At 38.9% G+C, this 19,151-nt stretch overlaps 1 protein-coding gene across 1 annotated transcript in view; it reads right to left on the minus strand.

The window, feature by feature from the left end:
• LOC149144972 (Thioredoxin superfamily protein) overlaps positions 1-19,151 on the minus strand; it is a 64,301-nt gene that overhangs the window by 15,536 nt on the left and 29,614 nt on the right. Inside the window, exon 4 of the mRNA XM_089447691.1 lies at positions 17,607-17,815. Coding sequence (XP_089303817.1) covers positions 17,607-17,815 — 209 coding nt within the window. The remainder of the gene's footprint in view (positions 1-17,606; positions 17,816-19,151) is intronic.

The raw sequence follows: 19,151 nt of genomic DNA on the forward strand, positions 1-19,151 counted from the left end.
TATCTTGAGGAGAAGTTGAGATGTACCAGGATGCAGAAAGGGGAGCGCATGGACCCCATCCTCGCTAGGCTTCAAGATGTTCGAGCCTAGCTGTCTACAGTAGGGTCAGCGCCTCAGCTTACAGAATTGGTGCAGTTAGCTCTAAACAGTGTTTCCGAAGAATGGCAGGTCTTCGTCCAGAGTATTCTGGGCAGAGACAAGTTGCCAGAGTGGGATCGAATGTGGGTTGATCTACAGCAAGAGGAGATGAGGCGAGATTTGGTGAAGAGCACCATCAGTGGCAGCAACAGCAGCAGTGGGACGAAGCAAGTGAAAGAAGAGGAGAATGTGGCCCTCGCATCAAAGGGGCAGCAGGAGCAGCGCAAGAGGAAGAAGGACCTTTCCAAGGTCAAATGCTTCAGATGTGGTGAGCTTGGCCACTACAGCACCCAGTGTCCTCTTAGGAAGGACAAGGAGGAGAAGAAGGACCAGGCGGCAGCTCATGTAGAGATTGACAGGTTGTCCTCTAGATTGGAGGAAGAGTTTGCCATGATCACCAATATACCTCCAAGAGTGAGGTGGGGTGATTTGGAGTTGTAGCCCCAGAGAGCTACAAGATGGGCAGGATTCTTAAGGAGATCCACCTCATGAATCAATACCTTGCTATGGGAACCCATAGTATGCAGTAGCAGGATGGATCAGTGACAGAAGATGCAGTCAGATACCAGAGTGACAGTTGTAGAGACTAGTAGCAGTCTGATGTTGGGGAGCGCAGTGCAGAGTTGGCAACTATGCAATGGGCACAGTGCAAAGTCAGTAGCAGCACAGATGCCTCAGTGACAGTGCAGATACTAGCAATAGTCAAAGACTCGGGAGACAAATGCATCATACTTATCACAGTTGATTCAGTATTTAGGATGCTTTTCAATTGCAGATGTTGCAGTTGCAGCAACAGCAGATGGAGAGGGAGTTGTAGTGTAGATGCAGTGTTGGCAGTAGTTCAGCAGGACTAGAAGCAGCACAGATGCAGCGTATATCAAAGTTGCGCAATAGTTGGTGGGCAGCAACAGCCATACATCAACAACGTGACAAGAGGTGGTGTAGAGACAGGGTGTTGCTTCAGTGGGTTGTAGTGCTAGATGAAGCGAACAAAGTTCCTTCTACAAATTAATTACTCTAAAAGACTTGGAATATCAAAATATCCATGAGGATACAAATATTATATATTAAATGTGTGAATAAGAATGAATTAATTACAAATGAGAACGAGAGGCTTGCTTATATGCCAAGCAAGTGTCTCTTCATGAAGAGTCATGTCCTATTAGACATGCCTCTTCAACCTAATTACTAGCTTAACTAACTATTATTTATGATTATTATCTTTTACATTATATTTATATTATTTATATATTTTATTCGTTACATTGCCTCCTTCCTCAAAAAGCTTTGTCCTCAAAGCTTGTCGATGAAAAAGGCTTGATCTCTTTTTCGGCTTCGAACGTCTTTCTGTCTTGGAACAGTCATCTTCGTCGATACAAGCTGATATGATCTTCTAAGTGACAAACAAAATTGTCGCACTGAGAAGGGATCAGACCATCCGAGATTAATCTTCTGTATAGCATTCTGATCACTGGAATTTTGTAACGACTTGTCCTCGTAGCACTGGGTTGAGGTTACATTACTCTTCTCTGGAACATTAGTTTGTTGTTTCGGTTCTGACTGGTTCAAATATGTAGCATGGTTGATTCGTCTGTTCTCATGATTCGGATGCCGATATGGAACTTTTTTTGTTTGATTTTTCCTTACTGGGCATGCAGCAATTTTTATATTTTCTTCTGGCGAAGATGTTGTTGAGTTGGTTATGAAACATTCACTGGGGATGTTCATTGTTTGAACTGCAACATCCAAGCGCGTCTTTTCTTCAACTTGCTTGTCTTCTTCCTGAGTTGTGACATTCACTGAATCGGTATTTGTTGTTTTGTCATCAACTTGAATTCCTACATTTGATGCTTCCTTCTTGATAAGTTGTTGTACCTGGCTTTCTAATGACTTCTTATCCTTCTTAAGTTTCTTAATTTGCATCAATAATTTTTCACTATGGTTTTTAAGTCGAGAAACTTCTTCATTTTTGTCAATAGTGATTTTGTCAATTTCATTTTGCATATTTTGTAATACCTTTTTACCTTCTTGAGAAATTACTTTTGAAATATCCGATATATCTTCTGGCGTTACTGAATTAGGTATCAGTGTAACATCTTGAAGTGTTATTTTCTTCTTCTTGTAAGAAAATGTTAAAAACTTTTTCTTAGTATTTAGAATAAAGGAACCTAGAGTTTCCATCCAGGGTAAGCCCAAAACAATATCACTATCGTTAAGAGATAAGGTTTGCACGGTGAATTGTGAGGTAAAAGTATAATCTCCAATATTTAGGTGTAGATTGCTTATATCGTATTGTTTGCCAAAAATATTTGTTTCAACTATATTTGATTCAAAAATCACCCATTGATTAGCACATTTAGGACTAACATAATTACTTCTTTCAGTAGGATTGATAGAGATTATGATGTGTCTTCCTACGAGTGATCCTTTGATTTTAAATAGTGTGTAAACATATGTACTAAAGGTTTCAGGAAACCTTTCATTATTAGTCTCCATTTTTGCCTTTATGTTTTTACGTAAACAATATGTCAACTGGAGCTATTTTTATTATAAAATATCACTTATCTCTTCTATATATGTTTTTCAAATATTCTCCTTTAATGTGGATTGTTAAAACTTGAATACCCTTTTATTAAAAAAAATACTCCTTTATATTGTTGCCCTCTATATATGTATGTATTTCTTTATATTAAGACCCCTTTTCAAAATAACTTTATTATCTTAAAATCATAATAGTTTCACTTTTTTTTTAATAATAAATTGGTCCCTTTTTTATATACTTAATTACTCCCTTGATAACTTTTTAATGTCACCCCACTTAATAAATATAAAGGTCACGTCTTTTCATATGACACGGTCACGATGTTAAAATACCATGGGTTGTTTTTAAAACCTCTGTTAAAAATGTTCTCCATGTAAAAAGTAAAACGTATTCCTTTTGATTTTTGTTTTTTGTGTTTTTCTTAACTTTTTAAAATACCATGGGTTGTTTTTAAAACCACGGGCTTCTTTACGTAAAAAGTTTTAAATATACTTGGTATGAGATTTTGTATCCGTTTTGTTTTTTCTTTTACTTTTTTGTTTTCTTCTTCTTTTTTTAATTTATTTACTTATATTTTTTTTTTGGTTAATTTTTTTTATGGCCAAAGGCCTAGAAAAATGGAGAAAAGGAGAAACTCCCAAATATTTAGCGAAACGCTTGAACTGCAACAGCAATAAATTTGACGAAGAGTCGATAGCCAAAGACTTGGATTGGAGAACGAGCTCTGTGCACCGGTTAAGCAACCTAGAGGACCGAACTGCTCTGATACCAAATGAAGCGAACAAAGTTCCTTCTACAAATTAATTACTCCAAAAGACTTGGAATATCAAGATATTCATGAGGATACAAATAGTATATATTAAATGTGTGAATAAGAATGAATTATTTACAAATGAGAACGAGAGACTTGCTTATATACCAAGCAAGTGTCTCTTCATGAAGACTCATGTCCTATTAAACATGCCTCTTCAACCTAATTGTAATACCCTAGACGAATTTCAGCAAGTATCGAATTACTTATAAATTTAAAAAAAAACAATAATGCATAAAACTGAAGCTGCACCTACCTGAACTGCTCGCTGTCTTCCGGTTTTGCTGCTGAACTGGAGATCCTGAACTGCTGCTGATTTGATCCAATTTCGGGATGGCCAATACCACCCTACCAGACAGAGCAACCTGGTTGCTCGATCCAGAGAAGCTCTCCACAGAGGCTCTCTGTCCCTCCGTGCCCAGAACTCAGATCACTCAAAACTCTGCCATTTCAAGTTTACTTCTCCTGTTTTTGCTGATCAATTCTCAATCCTCTCCGGTTTTTCTCTCCCTGCTCCCGGGTCAGGCTGCTGTTATAAATATTCCCCCCTGCTTGGCGGTGGCCGCCCTCCCACTTGCAGCCACCGCCCCTCAGCATTGAAGTTCCTCCGCGATATTTCTTGCAATCAATTTTCAGTAGGTAGGGTAGTCTTTATTAGCTCAGATATTTTGTTTTTACGACCCATTATATGTGATATATATATAATGTGATTGTCATCCCTGTTGTCACGTTATGGCTTAAGTTCATAACTTTAGCTTATATTTATGTATATGCATGACTGTTCTTTAATACATAGTTTAACTTTAATGATATTTCTTATAACATTTTATTTAATATAATTTACAAACATTAAATGTTTTCACTTATAACATTTTATCAAGTATCTGCTATAAATATTTAATGAAATATATATATACTTATAACATTTCAAAATATGTTATAATCTTTTAATGATATATATATTTTTATTAAATGCTATTTGTAAAGTCTAACTATATATACCATAAATTTAATGTATATATATATAGATATATTCATATATTATAAAGTTCAACATTTTAATTAATGGGTCAATTAGATGGGTTGTTACATACATTCCCCCTTCTGAAAACTTCGTCCCGAAGTTAGAGCTTTAGGTTCAAGGTTTTAACGGTCATACCCTTTTCTATCCCGGACCCCGAGCTATTCAAAACTCATCCTATCCTCCCTAATCTCTTCTGCTCCCATCCTATCCGTCCTCTACTAAAGTATGCCATGGCGTCAATTTATTGACCTAACCATTCATAACACAAAGGTAACAGCGTCGGCTATACCGACCTGATTCCCAGTAGGCATCCGGCAGTCATCATCACACGTCTAGGGGAGCGTGACTCGCACAGTCCTCCCATGACTCCAGGATTCAGAGGATAAACGGTGGGTAACACCTCCACCCCTCCAGTAAAATCAAGGCTACCACCCTATCATAGAATCACTTTGAGCTTTAACTGATCTGAGTTCTGTCATCACGTGGTCATCTCGAAAATTGGATCAATTATCTGCAATCGTAGTTTACCTGCAAGTTTACCTGCAATCTTATACTTACCCGGCATTTGTAAGATGTGCATCAGCATATTCGAAATAACTTATGTATGATCTACATATAACAGAGTTTTGTTCATTTTCTATGTATGTATTCTGACTTTTCTATAGGGTGTATTCCCTTTCTGTCTTTTATTTCAGTTGCTCGTTTTGACATGCAAAAGATAAAACAGATTTATATTGTTCAATTCTACCAGAAGTAAATTCATTTGACGGTCTTAATCTTTACTTCAACATTTATTATTTAGTAATATAATCACATATATTGTTTTGGTATCCATGTACCAGCAGGAATTAAACACATATTATTTTGGTATCCACGTACCAGCATGAATTTAAACATATATTATGCCGCAAAGTTTCGTACTTATCACTTATCATTCAAATGTTTTTGGTTCTCTGACAGAGGTGAAGTAAATATATATACTAAACATAGTGTAAAGTTCTTCAAAATGGACATAAACTAGGGTATCTCTGACATATGTCCTCTGTATCCTCCCAAGTCGCTGACCCAGGACTATACTTGTCCCACTGGACCTTAACTTGGTCCACCAGGCGGTTCCTCAGCTGTCGAACTCTACGTTCCAGGATACGTAACGGTTCGACCGTTATGACTCCCTCGTCCGAAACCTGCAATTCTTTCCACTGGATGTTATGAGATAGATCAGCTACATAATGTCTTAATACAGAAACATGAAATACATTATGAATTCTATGCAGGTGGGATGGCAGGGCAAGACGATAGGCAACAGATCCAACTCTTTCCACGATTTTAAACGGTCCTATAAATCGGGGTGATAACTTTGTCCCTTTCCCGAATCGAATAGTACTTTTGTTTGGTTTGATGCGGACGAAGACCTGGTCCCCTACTTCATACCTCCTATCAGATCGGCGGGCGTCAGCATAACTCTTTTGTCTATCCTGGGCTTCCTTTAATCGCTGTCTAATCTGTCTGACCTGCGCTTCCATTTCATGGATTAATTCTGGTCCTATTATCACTCGGTCTTCTAACCTGTCCCAACTTAACGGAGTTCTGCAAGGTCTGCCATATAAAGCTTCAAATGGAGGCATCCCAATTGAACTGTGATAACTGTTGTTGTAAGCGAATTCAACCAAGGGTAAATACTTTTCCCAGTGGGATTGCTGATCCATTACATACATCCGCAACATGTCTTCAAGTACTTGATTTACTCTTTCAGTCTGGCCATCAGTTTCAGGATGGTAAGCCGTGCTTAAATTTAGCTGAGTACCTAAGGCTGTCTGCATGCACGTCCAGAATCTGGAAGTGAATCGTGAATCTCTATCGGATATAATCTTCTTAGGTACTCCATGATATCTGATAATCTCGTTTATGAATACTCGAGCCACGTCAGCAACATCATAAGTATCTCTTACCGGAATAAAATGGGCGCTTTTTGTTAATTTATCCACCACTACTAGAATGGCATTGTGTCTTAGAGAAGTAAGAGGTAGTCCAGTGATAAAATCCATGGAAATGGTCTCCCATTTGGACATAGGTATGTCGTGGGGTTGTAAGAGACCCGCTGGGTGACAATGATCTGCCTTTACCTGCTGACATTCCAAACATTTTGCAACAAATTGAGTGATATCCCGCTTCATGCCTGCCCAAAAGAAGAGTTTCTTGGTATCCGCATACATTTTCCCTACTCCAGGATGAGCACAATATACGGCTTTGTGAGCTTCCCTGAGGATGGTATCTCGGAGATCTTTATCATCAGGAATGTACATCCTTCCATGGAATCGCAAGATCCCATCGCTTTCTAATTCATAACCCTCGAACTTAGATTCTTTTGCCTTAATCCCCTCAAGACTTGCCCTCACTTTTAAATACCAGCTGTCTTTTATAAGGTGATCCCGCACTCGCTGTCTTAAGTCCACCTTAATGGGTATGAGAGAAAATATCCGGGGTCTCCTGCTTAAGGCATCGGCTACCACATTTTCCTTTCCCTTAATATATGATATTCCGAAGTCATACTCACTTAGGAATTCACTCCATCGCCTTTGCCTGGCATTTAAGTCTCTTTGGGTGAACAAATACTGTAGACTTTGATGGTCGCTTTTAAGTGTAAACTTTCGTCCTACCAAATAGTGTCTCCAGATCTTTAAAGCTAGCATCACAGCGGCCAATTCTAGATCGTGAGTAGCATAGAGTTCTTCATGAGGTTTTAGCTTTCTGGAAGCATAAGCTATCACTCCCCTATCCTGCATCAATACTGCACCCAGCCCTTGCTTGGATGCATCAGTACATACTGTAAAGTCTTTGCCCATATCAGGGACTCTTAGGATTGGTGCGCTGGTGAGTAGTCTTTTGAGTTCAGAGAATGCATTATTACATTCCTCGGTCCACTCATACTTAACACCTTTACGCTGGAGGGTTGTGATTGGCTTTGCGATTTTGGAGAACCCTTCCACAAATCTCCGGTAATAACCTGCTAAGCCCATAAAGCTTCGTATCTCATGTGCATTTCTCGGTATTGGCCAATCCATGATCGCTTTTACCTTCTCAGGATCTACCGAGATTCCTTCACCTGATATGATGTGACCCAAATAATGAATCTTTTCCTGAAAGAAGGAACACTTGGACAGTTTTCCATATAACTGACGTTCTCTAAGGCAGGACAATACTAACCGCAAATGCTCCTTATGCTCTTCTTCATTCTTGGAATAGATGAGAATATCATCTAAAAAGACTTGTACAAATTTATCAAGATACTGACGGAAAACACTGTTCATAAGATTCATGAATACGGCTGGCGCATTTGTTAACCCAAATGGTACCACAGTAAATTCATAGTGCCCAAAACGAGTCCGGAATGCCGTTTTAGAGATATCATTTTCAGAAATCCTTAGCTGATGATACCCTGATCGAAGATCAATTTTTGAAAAGACAGAAGCTCCTTTCATTTGGTCGAAAAGGTCATCGATTCGCGGCATAGGGTATTGATTCTTTACTGTAGCTCGATTCAAGTCTCGATAGTCTATGCATAATCTTAAGGATCCATCTTTCTTCTTCACAAAAATTACAGGAGCGCCCCAAGGTGAGGTACTGGGCCGAATAAGCCCTATATCGAGTAGTTCCTTCAACTGGATTTGCAATTCCTGAAGTTCTGGAGCAGTCATTCTATAAGGTGTTTTAGAGATCGGTTGGGTACCTGGCTTTAATTCAATAGTGAGATCCAATTCTCTGACCGGGGGTAATCCTGGTAGTTCCTTTGGAAATACATCCGGGAACTCGGCTAACACCGGATATTGTTCTAAGGACGGTCCCTTTTCCTGGCTTACTTCGTGAATTGCATAAGCCTGACAACCCTTCCTTAAACAACGCTTCACCTGCATTGCCGAAATGTAGCGCAAAGAAATTTCTCTCTTAACTCCTTGAATTTGGATTACTTCGCCCTCATCATTTAAGCCCAAAATCCTTTTCCCATAACAATCTACCCACGCTTGGTGAGCTTCCAGCCAATCCATACCTATGATAAGGTCATACGTCCCTAGGGCGGTAACGTACACTTTTAGTTTAGTCGAACAGACCCCTAGGTCAATTTTGCATTGATCCACACTCAAGCCCACGGTTTGGAGTTCTCCTGAGGCCATTTCCACTTGGTGGAAATCATTTTGTCTACGAGCTGCCAGCCCACATTTGTTTAATGCATATGACGAAATGAAACTATCTGTGGCACCAGTATCAAATAAGATTTTGAGTTTTACACCATTGATAATACCTGATGATTCCACTACAGTGGATTGATGGGCTGCTTGGTCGTGGTTGACTACTGCATGAATTCTATGATTACTTCGCTTGGCTGATATCGGCTCTCTCCCGGTGCTTTGCAATATGTCCGATGACGCTTCTGGGCAGTTACGCTGGAAATGCGGCCCCCCACATCCCCAACAATTGAGCTGCGCTGGTCCTCTTGAATTAAGGTGTGAGTTTCTAGAGAACGAGCCGCGTCCTCCCATGCTGGTTCCTCTCGCACCCCTTCCTCTGCCGGTAGTCCCTCGCGATGCCCATGGTCTGGTGCTGGACGATTCTGCAGCTATAGTGTTTACCGCCATGGGAACTCTTGTCCCCATACCTGGGGTATACCTGCTACTGTAAGGTGGCCTCGAGCTACCTCCTCTGAAAAAGTTCCGGGGAGCCTTCCCTGGGAGTCCTGATTGTAAAGGCCCTGCTGGCCCTATATCCTTTTTGATTCCAAGGTGCTCTTCTGCATAACGGCTACATTCGACTGCCTCGGCTACCGATGATGGTTTCCACATACTTACCAAGGCTCTGATGCGGGGGTTTAACCCAAATATGAAACGTTCAGCTTGACGTTCATCAGAGTCTAAGTAGGGAATGTATTTTACCAGCTCCATAAACCTTATTTCGTACTCTTCCACCGTTTTACTTCCCTGAATTAGTGTATGAAAGGCTCTGGCTTGCTGTTGTTGAAAATATGGGGGTAAATACTTCGCTCGGAACCTTTCCTCGAACAGATCCCAAGGAACGTTGTCTGATGTAAGGTGTAGCTGCTTTTCCAGGTTTCCCCACCAAATCAGGGCACTTTCCTTTAGTTGAAACACGGCAATTTTTGTCTTTGCTGAAGGCGAATATTCTCTTAACCTAAAGCACCGGTTCATCCCTTCCAGCCATGCCTCAGCGCGTTCACCAGCTCGACCTCCCGAAAATTCTGGGAGTCTAATTTTCTGAAGCTCTCTAGAGATGTCTTCTCTCGATCCTCTGGGCTCCAAATTATGTGGTTCCGCTGAACTGGTGGCTGCATGCTGAGATTCCTCTTTGTTTTTAGCCTTAGTTGATTCCTTTAATGTTTCCAACAAGGCCTGCAAAAAGTTCATTATCACAGCCAACTCTGGCGCTTGAGCGTTTGATGTTGACTGCTGCCTTGGTGGTGACGAGGGTGAGGGGGATGGCGACGGTGGCGGTGGCGATGGCGACGGTGGCGGCATTAATGGTGATGATGCTGCCTGGTCACGTCGTCGTCGCTCATACGTCTTTACCATCGTAATGGTCCCTGAACACAAATAAAATGTATATAAATATAAAAATATGGGCGGATAACCGAATTTTAACACACCAATTTCCTTGCAACTTCACATTTTAAAACGGGTATAGTTTTGCTATTTTTACCCGCTAGGCGGATCTTACTGGTACCGAGGTCAAGGAGGGTGGCCACGCGACCTCCTTGTCCTAATGCAGGGTTTTCTAAAAAGAAAAATGAATAATGCAGAAGTGTATGGTTATTAGTCCCTAAGGTAAGACATAACTGTCATACCTCAACCTGACTATAACTTTTAAGGGGGTCATCTGTATCCATACCCCGTATAAATTACAAGGGTATGGATTAAATCTTTAGTTTGCATGATTACCAGCATTGACAACTTGGCAATAAATTGCAAGCAGTTTGCTATAGGTTCCAACATGCTGGTGCCTCCACTGATTGGCGCATGAATTAGCTAATTGAATTTCCAAAAGTCAGAAGTAATCAACCCAGAAGTAGTTCTTCCTTCGGGTGATGGAAGTGTGCCAATTTATCGATTCCTGCCATGACAAAAACTAAGGGTAGAATGGTTATTATACCTTTAATAAGAAAATTCAGTTCTTGATAGAAGATGTCGCGGATCTGCTGGAATACTAAGGTTTTTCATTTAGCTGTGTCGTAAAGGTTTCATCAGCATCACATTTTTCAATCGTGTGAGTTTAAAGCTTCTGACATGAACCATGTCAGGGAGGCACACATGGCCAGCAAACTCTGGGTTTTGATAGCCTATCTCCTTTGTAATCAAACTGATGTTTTGTTTTCCTTGTACTTTTAAGTAATTTGTAGCGCTTTGTTATTGGTTTATAGTTGTAATTACAAACTACCATTTTGTAAATGTTCTCACATTTGCAGATTCAATAAAACTTAACTCTGCCAGAATATTGCTGTGGTTGTTCCTTACTGTTGGTCTTCTGCAGCTTCTATTGTCACATGTTTTGTAGGTATTTCCTACACTATAAAATGGAATTTCATCTTTATCCAGTAGTGAAAGATCTCCTGTGATTAAAAGCAATAACATCTAGATTATGTAAACTATCTATTACCCGAATGTGACCTAAGTCACCTGGTTCATGTCCATCTCAAAAAAAAAAATAGTCAGTGCAAAGCGATGTGATCAAATTCAGCCTTAAGTTTGAGGAAATAAATAATCCTAAATTTGAATTTAAATTAATTTAATTGCTGTATTTTAAACATAAATGAATTTAATCAAATTTTCAAAAAGAAGAAAAAAAAAAAAAAAAAAAACTCAACTTTAATGCACTTATTCAGCTGTCCATGAAATTTGCCGAATTCACAAGGATTAAATTCAGCAAACATGGTGACTTAGCATGTGATCCATAACTGAACTGTTAAAAGGATTAATTACTTGAGAATCAGATTTGACTGTTACATATCATTAGTTGCAATCTTGCACTCATTTTCTCTAAGTTTGTCTATGCATCAATATGTTAAAATTTTGTTATGGTTATTAGGTTCCTGAGTCTCTTGGATTTTTACTCGAGCCATTTCAAAACCTACAATGGATTGATTTTGCATGCAAATATTTATTTCTCTTAAGGTTTCTATAATTCAGAATCCAGATGACACAAGTTTCTTAGCTGATGGTCCCCGAAACTCAAAAGGTAGTGGGGTGTTTGATGGCTCTTTCTGCCTTATTTCTTCATTCATAGATACAGATGTAATACATCTTTCTTAAATATAATTTATAATTATTATTCTCTGACCTAATCATTAGTTTGGACAAGACAAACACTAATCACTTTACCTTGGTTTATTTTTCTTCCTATATATGCTTTTGCTATGTTTTAGACTTCATCAAATTGATCTGGTGGTCAAGGAGGGCACTTGCACACTAGTATTGAGTATTTCAGTTCCTGAAGACAGACTATGCGGACGGCCATCTCAACAGCTTTACACCTATATATAATAATAATTAAAAAAAAATTAGCTCCAGAATTCAGAACCCATTCTGCGAAATTACATAATGATGGTCAGCAATACAAATTTTTTTTTTTTTATATTCGAACTGATGGCATGAGGTTGGTGGGTCGAAACCCCCCGCTCGACACTTCCACATTTTACTTCGTATAATATATATATCATATATGTGATATGGATTGGCATTTGGTATATCGTTGGCTTTAATATGGTTATTATATCGTATATATATTTACAATATAATATATATCGTATAAACCTGGAAACTTCACCTCGTTTATCATTTGTTTGGACTCTGGCGATTTATATGATAACATTTGATGCTTAATGGATACAAAAAAAAAACGACAACACTTAAATATAATATCACCTCTACGGTTTAACAAGGTCCATCCGTCGCTCAACTGGTGCGTGCATTCCGACACGGTCATTTCTACCGCTGAAGCATGCTCAATTCATTGATATTTCACCCGGTATTAAGCCTGGGTTTTAATAGCTTGAGAGCGGGTTCACACTCTAGGGGTGGATTCCGCAGACGTGTTGCCAGGAAGATATGCTGAACTGCTTTCACCGTGGAATCGAAAAATTGGTTTACTACCACCAGTTTTTGCAGACAACCGCATCCGTTTTTAAATAAAAAAAAATTTTAAAACATCAGTTATATAGTAACCGCACATATATATATTTTTTTTTTCTTTAAATTAAATCATAATAAATATAATATCAGAAAATAAAATGAACCGACATAATTAAATATGTTCGAAATACGCATTTGACATTTAGGCTGCTATTTACGGGGGAAGTTTGGTGTTCGATTCACGCTAACGCTAAAGTGGACAGGTATCGAATACATAACCCACGAGATCAACCGCCCTAAAATCAACACGCTAAGAGTTGAGACCCTCCCCCCAGACGCTGATGCCAGACTATTGATATAGAGGTCGCCGCGGGAATAGCTCAGTTGGGAGAGCGTCAGACTGAAGATCTGAAGGTCGCCGCGTATGAAACGACTCCGCTGCTTTAGAACAGGGATCATTCTACCTCTCCTTCGGTAATTGCCATCGGTGGTGGATTTGGTGGAATAGCAGCTGTTCGTGCTCTTCGGAATGCTTCAGGTTACATGGTGTGTGTAATAAAAATCCGCTGGTTCCTGAGATTGGCAACTCGGGTCTCCCATTGCACCGAACCAGCGGTGATAATTCCGTGTTATATGACCATGATCTAGGTAACAGTGGGCGCACCGCCAAATTTCAGATAACCCGCAGGGGTTACCTACACAGAGAATGGAAGCCATGCACAAAATGTGGCGATTCCGAATCAACTAAGGGAATTTTTATGCCGAGTTCATACGGGTCGGTACCTGGTTTTGTAAATTTTGCTCTGTCGAACCTCTGCAACAGAGTAATTGCAGACACATTGCAAAAGTTGATAGAACAGCAGAAAAAATTACCCGGGTTTGAAAACTATAAGGCCCTATGAGGTCGGCAGGGTTTGAACTTTGCTCTGATACCATGTGTAATACCCTAGACGAATTTCAGCAAGTATCGAATTACTTATAAATTTAAAAAAAACAATAATGCATAAAACTGAAGCTGCACCTACCTGAACTGCTCGCTGTCTTCCGGTTTTGCTGTCGAACTGGAGATCCTGAACTGCTGCTGATTTGATCCAATTTCGGGATGGCCAATACCACCCTACCAGACAGAGCAACCTGGTTGCTCGATCCAGAGAAGCTCTCCACAGAGGCTCTCTGTCCCTCCGTGCCCAGAACTCAGATCACTCAAAACTCTGCCATTTCAAGTTTACTTCTCCTGTTTTTGCTGATCAATTCTCAATCCTCTCCGGTTTTTCCCTCCCTGCTCCCGGGTCAGGCTGCTGTTATAAATATTCCCCCCTGCTTGGCGGTGGCCGCCCTCCCACTTGCAGCCACCGCCCCTCAGCATTGAAGTTCCTCCGCGATATTTCTTGCAATCAATTTTCAGTAGGTAGGGTAGTCTTTATTAGCTCAGATATTTTGTTTTTACGACCCATTATATGTGATATATATATATTGTGATTGTCATCCCTGTTGTCACGTTATGGCTTAAGTTCATAACTTTAGCTTATATTTATGTATATGCATGACTGTTCTTTAATACATAGTTTAACTTTAATGATATTTCTTATAACATTTTATTTAATATAATTTACAAACATTAAATGTTTTCACTTATAACATTTTATCAAGTATCTGCTATAAATATTTAATGAAATATATATATACTTATAACATTTCAAAATATGTTATAATCTTTTAATGATATATATATTTTTATTAAATGCTATTTGTAAAGTCTAACTATATATACCATAAATTTAATGTATATATATATAGATATATTCATATATTATAAAGTTCAACATTTTAATTAATGGGTCAATTAGATGGGTTGTTACACTAATTACTAGCTTAACTAACTATTATTTATGATTATTATCTTTTACATTATATTTATATTATTTATATATTTTATTCATTACACTAGAACACATACCTTGCTAAAAGGGAGTGTTCGTTTTTGTAGCATCAAATGTGTTCTAGCCACGAAATTTGGTGGAGAGGCTAGAATACATGTATTCTCCAAAACCCAAAAATCGTTTATGGAAATTCCACCTAGAGACGATTTAATTAAAATAATTAATCAGTTTTTAATGTTTCCTAAGCCTATGCTTAGGGAATATGATTAACTAAAGGGTATGACTAAAATTCCCTACCCCGTCCAACCGATCCTCGTAATGTAACCTAGTAATCATCTCTGTCAAATTGACCAACAATTAACTTTTCACCCTTTGCACGCTGCCCAGGCCCGCTACCTGAGCACTTCTGTAGTTTAATAATAGCAACATTTTTTTTTAATTCTATAGGTTGTGGCTCCTCTGGCAGCTTACCAGAATTGACATGTCGGCTAGTCTGTTTGCCTTTGCATGTCTGCATCTTTGTCAATTGAGTTGTCCTCTACACTTGACTATCGCGCTCCTCCTCGATTGCCTTTCCTCTGCACGCTAACCCAACATTGTTGCACATTGCCCCTTTGTGGCTATTCACGACTGCTGCTATTTGGATCTTGTCTGTCGGCTAAGTTTTCAAGCTCGACTCCTACCCACAACTCGTTGTGACTGCAAAGCCACCTTAGAGGTTGATCTTCCCTTTGTGATGCCTCCCTATAGGCCTACACTCCCTGCTAGTGGTTGCATTATTTTTTTCTGTGCACTCAATCACGCCAGCGTTCACAACCTCGACTGTGCCTATGTCTAGCCCATCAACAACCTTTGGCTCCTATGTCTTCTGTTCTTGGCCGCCAAATTTCCTACAAGCTCGTGTTGTCTATCCTTTGGCCCAATCATAATCCATTGTCAGTGTTTTCTATTGTTGGTGTTGTCCACTGCTTCACTCGCCACGACGACCCTCTGCACCACACTCTTGGCACCACAATCTTTTCGATCGGTGCTTGAGAGTTGTTGACCACGTCCTTGTGCTTTGGTGCCTTGGCTTGTTCGTTGTTCTGTCGACTGGCTTGTCGTCTACCCTGGAGGCCATCGCTACCAGAGGTTGGCGGGTTGTCGACTTGGCCGACCGCTAGCTGGGTCAGGTTGTCGGCCAACCACCATGGCCTTCACCCCACGCCCCCTTTTTTATTTTTTATTTTTTTAAATAAGGCCCCTATATTTTCTTTTCCACTTTCTTTTCAATCTTAATTTTTTTCTTTTCTCAACTCAAAAAAAAGACTCTCAACCCTTTAAAAAAAATCTCGTTGCCTTAATAAAAGTTTTGGTTTGTATGATCCCAGTCAACTTGGCTTCGGCAATCTGATACAAAACGACAATCTAATACAAAACCAACACTTGTAATTCCGAGATCGATACAAAATTGGGGCTCTGATACCATGTTAGAATTTTTTGAACCTATCACGTGATATTCGGTTCCCAACAATTATTAACCGAACAATTACACAGCTAAGTTCCTAATCAAAATATTTACCGGAAGCAAAATTACTCTATCTGAATCACATACACATTAACATATTTCTGCCCAATCAACAGTTCTTCATTAATAAATTAATCATGAAACTTACTTGGGCTCCTGTCCTGGGATAATGGCTCAACTGAGAAAATACAAAACTGATCACTAGCCTCACTGCACTCTCTCGAACCTAAAACACGCTCATTTAAGAAGTCTCTCACAATCTTGTACTACTGTTGTGTCTTAGCTCCTCACTTAGGCTCAATTTATAACTTTCCTCAGCTAAGATTGACGGCCAAAATTAGCTCATCAAGTAAACTGAAGATAAGTGACAATACTTTAGTTAACTATCTTATATTTAGCTTTCTCTACTTTAACTCAAGTACAAGTCATAAATTTAGTTTGCTTTACATGCAGATCTCATGCATGTCACATGTAACACATTCGCATGTGTGCAACTCACTTGCACACTCTGCATGTCACATGCAAGCTCCTAAAGAGGAAAATCAAGGTCCTTCTAGTCAAGACACAAGACTAAAAGTACCTTCCGAGCTACAAAACTCAACAATTATTACTACATCACCTATGTAGTATGACAATTTTGAATGAAACTTTTTTAGAATCAAGCAATTATTAAATGCAAGCTTATGCAAATTGTTGCAATATGGATCTCATTAATCAAAATATGTAGTTTCAAATATACAACCTACAGTGACAAATTAATAATAACCCTATAGCAAATAATTATAATCCACAAATATCTGATGACAGAACCTTAGTCCAGAAAATGGAAGTTGCATCAAGATCTTGAAATGGTGTATTAAAGAGTGATCATGAATCATGGTGTATTTGATTAATAATAATAATATAGTTTAAAATCAAAGCCTAGCCAATCACCAAATTGATGTATGAGAGCCACTTGTTTGAGAGATGAGGAACCCCCTCCATGCAATGATTTGATTGCTCAGTCTATGGAGGTGTACATAAACTATAAATGACTAAAATGAAGGAAGGGAGTATACTTAGATGATGCAAACTAGGATTCAAAACTCAAATACTTTACACACAGAGGCCGGACATTCACAAGAACATAGTACATGACTGCTAGTTCTGAATCCATTAAATGACAATTACATGCATTGACTTCTTGCATATTCTCCCATATAAAAGGGTGACATTTCTGTCTAGGCTATTATAATCATGACATTATTATTTTCAATTTCAAAAGGAACAAATCATAAAGTTAATTTTGATCTCTAGCCCAATTAAATTTTTAATGCTTCTAGCTTGTACTCTACAATATAAAACCTACTATTAGTAACATTGTGAAAAGGAGAAGCAAAAGTTTTCCTAGAAATGCTAACACTTTACAGAGGAACTCAAGAAAATACACAGGAGTCAACTATCAAATACTGAACCTCAAAAACAGATGCTCAAAATTTTGGACTAATGATAAATCAAAATTTGCATGCAGGAGAAAATACAACATTCTGGACTGGTGATAAATCAAAATTTGCATTCAGAAGGAAATACAACCTTCAGGTGTGCAACGCCGTCCACCAAAATGATGTAAACCCACATATGTTGCTTTAACGTTGCTGTTGTTATAAATTAACAATGTGGGAAGATTACGATCTGGATAGTTTGGGATACAGTCTGTTGAGATTATCTTAACAAACTTTGTAGCTGGGTATTTCATAGCCAACTCATCCAAGCACTGTCCAAGGATGCCGCATTCTGGAACTCTGCAAAATACATCCATAATAAGCAGGCTTGATCTAATAAAATGTATTAACCAATGCTTCTCTAACTATACAGTAACCATAGAGTACATTAACCCCATGAGAATTATGCAGGAAGCAACACTGACATATCCTTGTCAAGGCAATCAAAGGTTACAAGTCATGTATACATCTTGCCGAAAGCTACCCTGATGTTCTTATTTTTTAATCAGATGTTGACATACAGAAGGGAGGATTTAACAACATCAGAGCTTGCAAATGCACATGGCATGAACACCAAAGAAGGAAGTGATCTGCCCACTAAGTGGAAAAATGACAACGTGCCCTTTACAACTAGGAAAGTAAAGAAAAAGAAGCCACAGCACATTTCTGTCTACACAAATCTCAAACATTACAGGAAACGAAATATAAAATATTTTTGCATTCTACCATTTGCAAGGTCGGCCTATAAATATTGAAAGAAATTGAAATTTGAAATTATATCAATGTCCTTGAATCACCAAAATAACAGTCAATTGAACTGAAGGGCAACTCAGCATGTAATTTTCATCCAAGTAGGGAGTGCTATATGCATGTCCTATGAAAACTATATACTTAAGCTAAGCATAATTGTGAAATAATAGAAGAGAATAAAAGGGAAAAGAGAGGGATGCCCACTACCACTGCATTATAATGCTACAGCAAAGGAAGATCTACTTTTGAAGTATACACTTCATAATCCAGACATGCAGGCAAGTAGCACTCCACATAACTAGGACAAAATGGAATCAAGGGAGGGAAGGACCAATAAACAGTTGCCCATCATCTATGATGTCAAGACTCCAAACTTCCCACAAGCTGGTGGCGAGGAAATCAACGTACTCCATGTGAGTTTACCTATTGCTCAGAGAGTGTTACTCTTTCTGTGAAAGGGATGCATTAGTGGGAAATTGTCTCATGGCCTTTTTTCATCTACTTTTGGCACATACAGTTACCAAGTAAAAAGAGGTTGCACTAATTGTTGCATAAAAATATGTGGAGTGGATGAGTTGGCACGTGCGTACATCTGCTTACTTGATCTTGGCAGATGTAGGGTGAACTACTTGAGTTAGTTACTTGGAGAACTGTGATTGCCATTAGTTGTCTTAAAACCAACAGCCGTTAGCACATTTGAGGCACACTACTTGAGAAAGGGTGTATCTCCTTGGTTGAGGTCCAACATTGTTGAAGGAAGACTCTATTGGAAGGTCCATGTGTAGGTCAGAATGGGCTTTGTAAAGGTGGAGTGCTCCACTTGTGGACCCATTCTCATTTGTGGGCATAGTCTAGAGCTTACTCTTATTCTATAAAAGAAAATAGT

The sequence above is a fragment of the Pinus tabuliformis genome, chromosome X, assembly GCF_031772625.1.
Source record: "Pinus tabuliformis cultivar Carrire ecotype Pingquan chromosome X, CPIR1, whole genome shotgun sequence".
Taxonomy (NCBI): Eukaryota; Viridiplantae; Streptophyta; class Pinopsida; order Pinales; family Pinaceae; genus Pinus; species Pinus tabuliformis.